At 39.4% G+C, this 12,286-nt stretch overlaps 1 protein-coding gene across 1 annotated transcript; it reads left to right on the top strand.

The window, feature by feature from the left end:
- The first annotated feature begins 89 nt into the window (after positions 1 to 89).
- Positions 90 to 11,956, top strand: rnaseh1 (ribonuclease H1). Its single transcript, XM_061746650.1, has 8 exons — positions 90 to 478; positions 3,241 to 3,374; positions 5,374 to 5,577; positions 7,934 to 8,033; positions 8,183 to 8,237; positions 9,313 to 9,397; positions 10,238 to 10,362; positions 11,688 to 11,956. Exons 1-8 carry the CDS (start codon positions 363 to 365, stop codon positions 11,772 to 11,774), a joined length of 906 nt encoding a protein of 301 aa, XP_061602634.1. The 5' UTR covers positions 90 to 362; the 3' UTR covers positions 11,775 to 11,956.
- The last annotated feature ends 330 nt before the right edge of the window (positions 11,957 to 12,286 follow it).

The following is a 12,286-nucleotide window of genomic DNA, read 5'->3' as shown; positions in this document are numbered from 1 at the left end:
CAATCACAGCCCCTTTTCGCTGAACATCGCGAGAATTGGGGTCACATAAAGCGGCGTGGTGGGGAATTATCGCGAGAGTTTTGTGAAAACAAGGAAGGCAACGGGTGAATTTGTTCGCATTAACTGTATTTATCTATAAAACTCACGTTTTTTAGGTTTCAGTCAAAATAAATGATTTCGTTTTGAAAAAGGGCAAAGTTTTACAACTCTTCCAGGCGTTTTTTGTTTCTTTTAGAGGTTTAAATCAGGTTAGTTCCTGATTAAAGGCCGTTGTTTTGGTGTTTGCAGCTGTTTTTAATGAAACACGTGTTTGATGTAAGAGTTTCTATGATGGCGGTGGCCTCGGGTCTCGGTAGCTGGTGATGTTGAGGTTGACAGGTTTGTTCAGGGCAGTTAGGAGGAACTTCTGCAGCAACGAGATGCCAAAGTTCTTCTACGCGGTCAGGAAGGGATTCAAGCCGGGAGTTTACCAGACATGGTGAGATCTAAAAACACCTGCAACCTCCACCTGCAAACACCACCTGTCCTGGCTGGGTTGGTGAAGGACCTGAGGTCCAGACCCCCCAAACCCAGACCAGGGAGGAGCCAGACCAAATCATGACCAAAACTAGTTCAACTCAAGACCCAGACGAAGACACTACCAAGACCAGATTGAATCAATACCAGAACTGGTTCAGACCAAGACCAGAGAGTAACAAGACCAGGACCAGGACTAGTTCAGTTTGAGGCTGAGACCAAAACAGACCAAGACTAGAAAGTATATGGACCAAGACCAGGACTAAAACCAAGACCATGGCTGCGTCCGAAATCCCATACTTCCTCCCTAATGAGTAGCAAAATTATTATGCAAGACTTTTTTAGTGCGTCCGAAACATTAGAACGTACTCAATAGAATAAATCACTAACTAACTAACTAACTAAATCAATAGTAGCTCTATCCATACTCATTCTGGAGAAATGTATTAATGTGGATTAATGGACACTAGCTGAGCAGAAACTTCCCACAATGCAATGCGGCGGTGTTTGGTTGCTAAGTGATACGTATATGTCATAAGTATAATAATATTATTATATAATATTAATATTATAATATTCATATTTAATAATATTATATAATGTCATCTTGTTTGGGCCAGGATAAACGGGAAAGAGCGTAGTGCTGCTACTGCAGCTGTTACCATGGTAACAGCTGCTACTGCTGCTGTTACCATGGTAACAGCTGCTACTGCTGCTGTGACAGGTCACTTCCTCCCAACGGCAGGAAGTGACGTGTGCACTCTTAATAGTACGTCAAAATTAATGCACACTACTGATATTTACTCAAAAGTGTGCCAAACTTAAGTACACTTTTTAGTATATACTAGTTTAGTACGGGATTTCGGACGCACCGCAAAACTAGTTTGTCTCAAGACCGAGACCCAAACCAACACCCTACCAAGACCAGATAGTATCAAGACCAGGACTAGTTTAGCTCAAGACTGAGACCAAGACACTATCAAGACCAGACAGTATAAAGTCCAAGACCAAGTCAAGACCGAGACCAAAAAGAGACCGGCGTCTGACGCTTTGGGTCGACTCCTGTCGATGCTTTAGTCACAACAACGAACCTGCGTTTGATTTTGTCGAGTCAGCTCGACTCTTTCAGATGCAGAACTAAAGGTCAAGTTCGGAGGTGGATGTTAAGTTGCTTTTACGACTTTGGTGACCCGGAGAGCAACATTTAAAGAGATGAATGTGCTGCTGCAACAGAGATGGTGGTTTTTGCAGCTAAACCCAGACCAAGACCAGAGAGAATCAGGACCAGGATTAGTTCAGCTCCAGACCAAACGTAGTTCTGTCCTGATCCTGCGTGATTGTAGAACATCATCCTGGTTCTAGTTTCCATATGAGCTTGTTTTCAACTGCAGCTCAATAACACAGAGAAGTGGATGATGATGTTGAACTCACTATAAATGTTTCCATCAGCTGAGATCAGATCTGTGTGGCGACTGCACTACCGCTATTTCTACACTATTGGAGGATTGACACGACTACTAACTAGTCCCTAACTAGTCCTCTAGCAGAATAACCAGCTCCAACACCTCTCCACCTCAGAAACTACTAACTAGTCCCTAACTAGTCCTCTAGCACAGGGGTCGGCAACCCAACATGTTTTAGATCCACATTGGACCAAAAACACAAAAACTAATATGTCTGGAGCCGCAAAAAATGAAAAGTCTTGTATAAACCTTAGAATGAAGGAACACATGCTGCATGTTTCTATATTAGTTAGAACTGGGGGGAGATTTTTTATCATTATGCACTTCGAGAAAAAGTCGAAACGTCGAGAAAAAAGTTGAAATGTCAAGATTAATATTGAAGTACAATCTTGAGAAAAAAGTTGAAATGTTGAGGAAAAAATCGAAATATCTGGAAAAAAGTCGAAATGTGGAGAAAAAAGTCGAAATGTGGAGAAAAAAGTCGAAATGTGGAGAAAAAAGTCGAAATGTCGAGAAAAAAGTTGAAATGTCAAGATTAATGTTGAAGTACAATCTCGAGAAAAAAGTCGAAATGTCAAGATTAATGTTGAAGTACAATCTCGAGAAAAAAGTCGAAATGTCGAGATTAATGTTGAAGTACAATCTTGAAGAAAAAGTCGAAATGTTGAGAAAAAAGTCAAAATGTCGAGGAAATAGTCAAAATTTAGAGAAAAAAGTTGAAATGTCAAGATTAATGTTGAAGTACAATCTCGAGAAAAAAGTCGAAATGTCGAGATTAAAAAGGAAAGGAAAAAGGAAGAAAAAAAAAGAAGAGAAAAAAGAAGGAAAAAAGAAGGTAAAAAAAGAAGGAAAAAAAGAGAAAAGAAGGAAAAAAAAGAAGAAAAAAAGGTCAAACATTTTTGAAAAAGCTCCAGGAGCCTCCAGGGCGGCGCTAAAGAGCCGCATGCGGCTCTGGAGCCACGGGTTGCCGACCCCTGAACTAGCAGAATAACCAGCTCCAACACCCCCCTCCACCTCAGAAACTACTAACTAGTCCCTAACTAGTCCTCTAGCAGAATAACCAGCTCCAATTCCATCTAACCATTGTGTTTAAAGAGCTTTATAAAGAAACTTGAAATGATGTGACCTTCATGATGTTCTCGTGGCGTTTGCTTCAGTCACCACATTCACACGCACATTATTTTGTCAACGTTTATTTCAATAAAAAACCAAACGGCAGAGTAAAGTGGAACTAATAAATCTGTTTGTGATTGTGATTCAGGGACGAATGTAAAACGCAGGTGCAGAAGTTTCCGGCCGCCTCGTTTAAGAAGTTTGCGTCTGAGCGGGACGCCTGGGCGTTCTACAGGGGAGAGGAGCCGTCGCCGCTGCCAGCAGTTCCTCAGGGGAAGACGGGTGAGAAGAAACACTGAAACCACTCAGGGCTGGGCGATAAGGACCAAAAGTCACATCTGGATATTTTCTAGCTGAATGTTGATACTCGATATATATCCATATTTTTTCTGTGCCATAATTGGGGTTTCCCCCAAAGCATTATAGCATAGCATCTCTGTTAGCATCTCTGTTAGCATCTCTGTTAGCTTCACTGTTAGCATCTCTGTTAGCATCTCTGTTAGCATCTCTGTTAGCATCTCTGTTAGCAGCTCTGTTAGCATCTCTGTTAGCAGCCCTGTTAGCTATCACACAGGTTCCTTTATTAACAGAGGTCTGCACAATATCAACATGTATAAAACAAATGAAATAAAAATAAACTGCCTGCATATATAGAATAAAAATGCTTCTTGAATAAAATAAAACAAATATCCCTTTCCTGCATAACAATTAAATTAAAATACACTGTGTAATTAATACAATGTAGACAGTAACAGGCAGACTTTTCCACTGAGGTTGACAGTTGTGCAAATAACAAAACATTTGTGCAAATCTCAAATAAAACATTCAAGTCAATTTGTCACAAAATAAGCTATATCAAAATCATTAAAAAAAAAAAAAAATTAATAATTGATATAAACGATATTGTCTCGTACCATATCCCGTTTGAAAATATATCGATATATTAAAATCTCGATATATCGCCCAGCCCTAAAACCACTCAGAGATGCAGGAAAGGGTTTCCAGTCCCGCTGATCGGGGTATAGAGGGAATAGCGTCACTGACTACGTTTCCATGCATCAATAAGCCTTTTCTAACCGGAATATTAGCAATAACCCGGTCGCGCTCTATATAACTGAGGAGAAAAGAGGATTCAACGTTTCTTGGACCGAATCATTTTGCATTCATTGCCTGAATGCAAATTTAATGAATTAGTAGATTATAGTATTCTGCAAAAGGGCTGTGCGATTAATCGATTTTAAATCTAAATCGGATTTATTAATCAAGACGATGTTAAAAAAAGGAAAATCGGAAAATCGATTTTCCTTTTTTGCAGCTCGTCTAGTCATCTTTGTTTGGTCAAGAAAATTGTAAATGTCACTTTACTAAACTCAAGGAGGATTTACAGCATCTTTCAATTGCACTTCATTCCCAATAAGGAAATTTGTTTGCTATTTTTCTTTAAAAATAAAGATAAAATATTTGAAACAATTTATTCCATTGTCTTTTGTAGTTTTACCAAAAAAAATCGAAATCGAAAATCAGGTTTTCAGAGAAAAAAATCTGGATTTTATTTTTGTCCAAAATCGCCCAGCCCTATTCTGCAAATTATGTTTAAAGCTCAAATTGATGGAACGTTGTGTTTCTGTGAAAGGAATCAGTTTATGGAACAATCTGAATAAAGAAACCAAAGAATCCCAATCAAACATTACATTCAAGAACAATTAAAGCCGGTATGTTAAGTAAATATAATGAAATATGTTAGTTACGTTTGATTGACATACCCAGTGTCATGAAAGGTATAAACGTTTGTTGTTGTTGAATGGTATTAACTGAATTGTAACTTGGGAACTAAAAAGGAATGTGACTGTCTGTGTTTTATTTTAGTTTTTTGTTTAATTTGTTGTTGTTTTTTAAATTACGTTCTTTGTAAATTGATTTCTTGGGAAAAGGGGCGGATTGAATAAGATTCTTCTTCTTTCTGCTCCCTTTCATTCACAATTTAGGAACGTTTGTGTTTATATTAAATTGTTTGAAAAAAAAAAGAATGTTTGCTCTGTAGCAAAAAGTTGTCCAATAACAAGAAGTGTAACGTGGAAAGACATTAGCAGCTACATTAGCAGCTACATTAGCAGCCGAGTAGCCAGTTGTAACTAATATAGAAACATGCAGCATGTGTTGCCTTCATTATGAGGCAACACATATTAGTTTTTTGTGTTTTTGGTCCAATACGACTCTTTCAACATTTTGGGTTTCCGACCGCTGGTTTAATTGATCCAACGGTGCTTGTGTTTGGTTCCAGCCCCCAGGCCTCCGGAGCCGGACCCGGACTACTCTCTGCTCCCCAGACGAGCCCCAGAGCCGCTGGAGTACATCCCTCTGGGGAAGAAGAGATGCCACTCCGACGAGGACGCGGGGCAGCAGACCAAACGAGTGAAGCCGGCGGAGCCGTCGGAGCCGGCAGAGCCGTCCTCGGCCCAGAGCTCCGACGGATTCACCTACATGGGTAAACAGGGGCCTCGCCGGGGGTTACCTGAGGGGGCGGGGCTTACCTGAGAGGGCGGGGCTTACCTGAGGGGGCGGGGCTTCTCCCTTGATCCAGTTTGATTTTTTTTTTTAATTTGATTTGAAGATTTTATTTCGAACACGCATGATAAAAGAGCGTACAAAAAAGTGAAAAAACAGAATACAAATTTTATATATATATATGTATATGTGTGTACAGCACTTCATATAATAGTTGACGGATCCACCAACATGCTCCAAACGGAGTAGGAATGAAGTAAACACTTATCCAGTCCTACCCCTGAATCTACATACAGGACTGTCTCAGAAAATTAGAATATTAGGATAAAGTTCTTTATTTTCTGTAATGCAATTTAAAAAAAAAAAAAAAAAAAAAAAACTTGAAATGATGAAGTGACCGTCATGATGTTCTCGTGGCGTTTGCTTCAGTCACCACATTCACACGCACCTTATTTTGTCAACTTTTACTTCAATAAAAACCAAACGGCAGAGTAAAGTGGAACTAATCAAATCTGTTTATGATTGTGAAAAAAAAAAAAAAAAAAAAAAAAAAAAAGTCATCCATTCTGGATTCATTACAAATCAACTGAAATATTGCAAGCCTTTTATTATTTTAATATTGCTGATTATGGCTTACAGTTTAAGATTAAGATTCCCAGAATATTCTAATTTTTGCAATATTTCAGTTGATTTGTAATGAATCCAGAATGTATTACATTTCTGTTTTTGTAATTGCATTACAGAAAATCACAATATTCTAGTTTTCTGAGACAGTCCTGTACATTCTTACATATAACAAGACGAGTTTCAATAACTGTTCAATACAGTGATATAATACTCAATTATATGTTTATATAAATACAGTCAAAATTAAGGCAAACAAAAGAAAACAAAACAAACGTCCAGCATTTAGTTTTGCTACTATGTATGTTTGTACTAATATAAGTAATTATAATGTATAGTATTACATTATCATTACTTTACTATAATACTACAATATAATAGAGAACAATAGACAGCAATGGTAAAACAATACACTTGAATAACTATATAAGAGTATATATGCTATATTTACTGTTTCATATATTTACCTCCAATTATATACATAAAAATTACTATAAATCTATATATCCACATATCTACATGTAACTACCGTATTTTCCGCATTATAAGGCTAAGCACTAAATATCTGGTAAAATACCGACTATAGTGGCTGGGGTTGAGTTACGTATCTACCTGATGGAGCTACAGGAAATGCTACAAAATCCTACAGCAAATGCAAATGAAAAAAAACAAGAAGAAAAGTACCGTATGTCAAACTTCATTAACAAAATAAAAACCCGCTTTGCTCCGTCTCGTCAAAGTCTCCGTTATACGAGTCAGCGTCGCTGCTGTTGTCTTGAACGTCTGTGACGATTCCTGACGTTTTTAGAGCTGTTACTTCAGCGACACCAACTACATTACCCACAATCCCCCTGACTACATTACCCACAATCCCCCTGACTACATTACCCACAATCCCCCTGACTACATTACCCACAATCCCCCTGACTACATTACCCACAATCCCCCTGACTACAGTAGCAGAAATGACCGTAATGATCATATATAAGACGCACTGCAGGTTTTTGAGAAAATTAAAGGCTTTTAAGTGCGCCTTATAGTGCGGAAAATACGTTATAAATCAGTATATATTTATAGAGATATAGATATATAAATACTGTAAGTATAATACAACTCAATATAGCCATATACATACATATCTATATCCATAATATACGTGTATACATCTACATATATTAATAAATGTACATGTTTATACGGTGATGTTAAATCTGCTCTGTCTCCGTGCAGGAGACGCCGTGGTTGTCTATATAACTACATATATTAATAAATATACACATGTTTATTAGGTGGTAAAGCTGCTCTGTCCCCTCCAGGAGACGCCGTGGTCGTCTACATATATTAATAAATATACACATGTTTATTAGGTGGTAAAGCTGCTCTGTCTCCTCCAGGAGACGCCGTGGTCGTCTACATATATTAATAAATATACACATGTTTATTAGGTGTTAAAGCTGCTCTGTCCCCTCCAGGAGACGCCGTGGTCGTCTATATAACTATATATATTAATAAATGTACATGTTTATGAGGTGTTAAAGCTGCTCTGTCTCCTCCAGGAGACGCCGTGGTCGTCTACATATATTAATAAATATACACATGTTTATTAGGTGTTAAAGCTGCTCTGTCCCCTCCAGGAGACGCCGTGGTCGTCTACACATATTAATAAATATACACATGTTTATTAGGTGTTAAAGCTGCTCTGTCTCCTCCAGGAGACGCCGTGGTCGTCTACACGGACGGCTGCTGCTCGGCCAACGGGAGGAAAGGAGCCAGGGCCGGCATCGGCGTGTACTGGGGCCCCGGACACCCGCTGTGAGATGATGATTAACATCCATGATTAACACCATGATTAACTCCATGATTAACACCATGATTAACACCATGATTAACGCCATGATTAACACCATCAAAACCTCATAACCAGATTAACTGAATGTTTATTAACTGATCTCGTTGGGCAGAAACGTTGCAGATCGTCTGGACGGACGACAGACCAACCAGCGCGCAGAGTTACAGGTCAGAACCCCCCCCTGTAAAACAAATACATTATTATTATTATTATTATTATTATTATTATTGTTATTGTTATTATTAGTATTATACATTTTATTTATTTATTTGTATTTTTTGTCTGCATATATATTAATGGTTAATACCATGTTGGTAAGAACCTAAGGCGCATATGTATATATATATATATATATATATATATATATATATATATATATATATAATAGATTATAATAGATTTTTCTTTGGATATAAAATATATATGATATATTTTTTTATATATCACATGTATTTATTTATTTTATTAGTAATGCACTTAACATTACTGAAAATGTCAAAGTGCTACAGTTTGATAATTAAAAGGAAACAGAAATAATAAAATCAAGATAAGAGCTAAAAGGGATAAAAAGTCAAAACATGGCAGAAAAGAGAATAAAACAATTTAAAAAAAGCAACTAGGGGAAAAAACCCCAAAAGCATTGTTTAGTGATAAAAGACTTTGCTAAAAAAGGTTTTTAGTCCTCAGGTTCTTATTCTTAAACATTAAAATATTTTATAAGTCTGATTTTGGGCACATTTCAAAGTCAGTTTTCCATCACCAATAAAATATTTATGCTTCATTTATTTATATGTGGATTATTAGGGAGCGCTGTTAGTGAAGCACTCACGCTGAAAATAAGTTTTCTCACATTTAGCTTCAAGTAACGTTTAAAAACGTGATGAGAACCTTTGAAAAGTCAGTTTGTAGCACATTTACAATCATGTTAACTTGAATATAAATATTAAATGTTAGATCTACATGTTAAATGTTACATCTAATACTATAAGTTAAATATATAATATGATAATGTAAATATTAAATCTATATTTGCCTGACACTAGTTCAGTAGTATTTGGCGCCCCCTGCTGACCAGCCGCCACTGGTTCACACCACTTTTTAAAACGTCATTTCAACTTAAATGTGACAAATATTGCTGTTATTTTCAGCGTGAGCCGTTTTACCAACAGAACATTGATGAATTCAGAGAAATGCATGTTTTATAAACTAATCCTGGTGTTATTTAACCTGGTTAAACTGCAGGCGGCCTGTAAAGCTCTGGAACTGGCCAAAGAGAATAAGATCAAGAAGCTGGTGCTCTACACCGACAGCAAGTTCACCATCAACGGTGAGGAACGTTCACACGACGGGGGGGGGTTTGGGCTGGTTTGAGCTAAGTTTGAGCTAGTTGGGGCTGGTTTGAGCTGGTTTGGGGCTGGTTTGAGCTGGTTTGGGCCGGTTTGAGCCGGTTTGGGCCGGTTTGAGCTGGTTTGGGCCGGTTTGAGCCGGTTTGAGCTGGTTTGGGCTGGTTTGAGCCGGTTTGGGCCGGTTTGAGCCGGTTTGAGCCGGTTTGAGGCTGGTTTGAGGCTGGTTTGAGCCGGTTTGGGCGGGTTAGAGCGGGTTTGGGCTGGTTTGAGCTGGTTTGAGCGGGCTTGAGCTGGTTTGAGCTGAGTTTGAGCCGGTTTGGGCTGGTTTGAGCTGGTTTGAGCTGAGTTTGAGCTGGTTTGAGGCTGGTTTGAGCCGGTTTGGGCTGGTTTGGGCTGGTTTGAGCTGGTTTGAGCTGAGTTTGGGCTGGTTTGAGCTGAGTTTGAGCTGGTTTGGGCTGGTTTGAGCCGGTTTGGGCCGGTTTGAGCTGAGTTTGAGCTGGTTTGGGCCGGTTTGAGCTGAGTTTGAGCTGGTTTGGGCCGGTTTGGGCTGAGTTTGAGCAGAGTTTGGGCTGAGTTTGGGCTGGTTTGAGCTGGTTTGAGCTGAGTTTGGGCTGGTTTGAGCTGAGTTTGAGCTGGTTTGGGCTGGTTTGAGCCGGTTTGGGCCGGTTTGAGCTGAGTTTGAGCTGGTTTGGGCCGGTTTGAGCTGAGTTTGAGCTGGTTTGGGCCGGTTTGGGCTGAGTTTGAGCAGAGTTTGGGCTGAGTTTGGGCTGGTTTGAGCTGGTCTGAGCTGAGTTTGATGCCAGCCATGTTTCGGTCCGTAGGCGTGACGGCCTGGGTGAAGAACTGGAAGCTGAACGGCTGGAGACTGAAGTCGGGGGGTCAGATCACCAACAAGGACGACTTTGTGAAGCTGGACCGGTTGAACACGGAGCTGGAGGTCGTCTGGGTGAGTAAAGCCTCCCAGAGTTCACAGGAAAACATTTAATAACCTGTTAACCCTCAAAACCACTGGTTGGCTTAAAACCAGAAAGACCTTAACCTGTTCACCCCCAGGGAGTTTGGAGGTGAATTTCACCTGAACAGGCCTATCCAAATTAAATATCTCCACAATTACGAGGATAATATGCACAATATTTGTCTCAATTGATAGCAAACACCTCCCAGAATGCATTTCCAGTGTCAGAAAAATGTTCACATGTCTGAGCAAATTGTGATAAACCAAAGAAAAAAAAGTGAAATTTTTATCATTGTCGAATTTTATTTTAGTTTGCACAGTGGAAAACACCATGATAGCAATGCATATAATTATAAAGATACAACTGCCTGGATTCAGCAACTCCTTGACTACAACTTTACATTAGTTTTTTTTCCACAATATGTTTGTCGTTTTTTAAATTTTTTCTAACATACAACATTACGTATACATTACAGACACACATATACATTTAACTTGCAACATTCTCAATACAAACATAAATTAAAGCTGCAAGCAGTGATGAACGGGCCCTTGCGCGTGCAATTTTCACCAATAAAGTTCAAGGACTCAATACCGAGTCCGATGACACCACCACGACTCTTTATGTCAAACATTCAAAAGTTATGGCAGAAAGTAGGAACTGTCAAATATGGACTTTTGACTGAGAAAAGTAATGCGCGTAGTCGCAGGATGGAGACGCACATTTTGATGTATAACACACCTGGGTGCACGTTACGGTTCGGGCTGAATTAACTGCTCAAGAAATGGCATAAATTGTCCCAAAATTACACGATTAATTCAAAATGGCCGACTTCCTGTTGGGTTTGGGCCATGGCGCCAAGAGACTTTTCTTTAAGTTGTGACATGATACAGGTGTGTACCGATTTTCGTGCATGTATGTCAAACCGTATTGTGGGGCTTGAGGCACAAAGTTTTCTAGGGGGCGCTGTTGAGCCATTAGGCCACGCCCATTAATGCAAACCATGAAATATTTCTATATTCTATAATTCTGGGAGCTGATTGGTCCTTACAGCATCATTGGTTGCCAATACTTGCTGTTGAATCTCAATATAATAGTAGTAGTTATATTTTGCAGAACTACAGTCATATCATTTATGAAACAGCTGAAATAAACAGTTAATAACACTAACCTGAATCTGTATCGGAATAGAATCAAATCCTGATAATCGATTCTGAATCTTAAGAATCTGAATGGATTCTTGACATTTGAATCAATCCCCAGCCCTGCTGATGTTTGTTTTCCTCTCCTCCTCTTCCTCCTCCTCTTCCTCCAGCTGCACGTCCCGGGCCACGCCGGTTACCACGGCAACGAGGAGGCGGACCGGCTGTCCCGGGAAGGAGCGGCCAAGACTCTGGAGTAGAGACGGGGGTAGAGACGGGGACGGGGGACGTGTCCTCTGGACCCGGAGGTTTGTTCTGACGGCGGAGCGATGGAGCGACGGACTCCCACAGCAGCTCTGACCGCCGGAGCGGTTTCTTTTCAACGTCTGTTTCACTTGTTTTCTCTTAATAAAGTTTTATGTTTCAGCTGTAAACACTTTCTTTCCTGGTGAAATCTACAAGCTTGTGTCTCATTCATGTTTCTTTTATTTATTCACTTTTTAAGGACCGCAGGTCCTTAAAACAAGGCTTTTTTAAATGTCTTAATTCGTCTTAAATTTCAATCCAAGGGTCTTCATTTTTTTATCTTAATTTTAAAGTGGGAATTCATCCAGTCAGCATTAAAAAGTTTTCTTACACTTTAAAAAGGAAAAGTTTTATTAAATCGTTTTAAGTAAAAATAAACCCGTTTACCGGTTCTTAGACGCCTCAGTCAGGGTTGCCGGGTTGGGCAGGTTTCAGCCCAATTGGGCTGAAAAATATCAGACTGGGC

Source organism: Cololabis saira, chromosome 18 (genome assembly GCF_033807715.1).
Source record: "Cololabis saira isolate AMF1-May2022 chromosome 18, fColSai1.1, whole genome shotgun sequence".
Taxonomy (NCBI): domain Eukaryota; kingdom Metazoa; phylum Chordata; class Actinopteri; order Beloniformes; family Belonidae; genus Cololabis; species Cololabis saira.
This window is presented reverse-complemented; position numbering and strand designations above follow the sequence as displayed.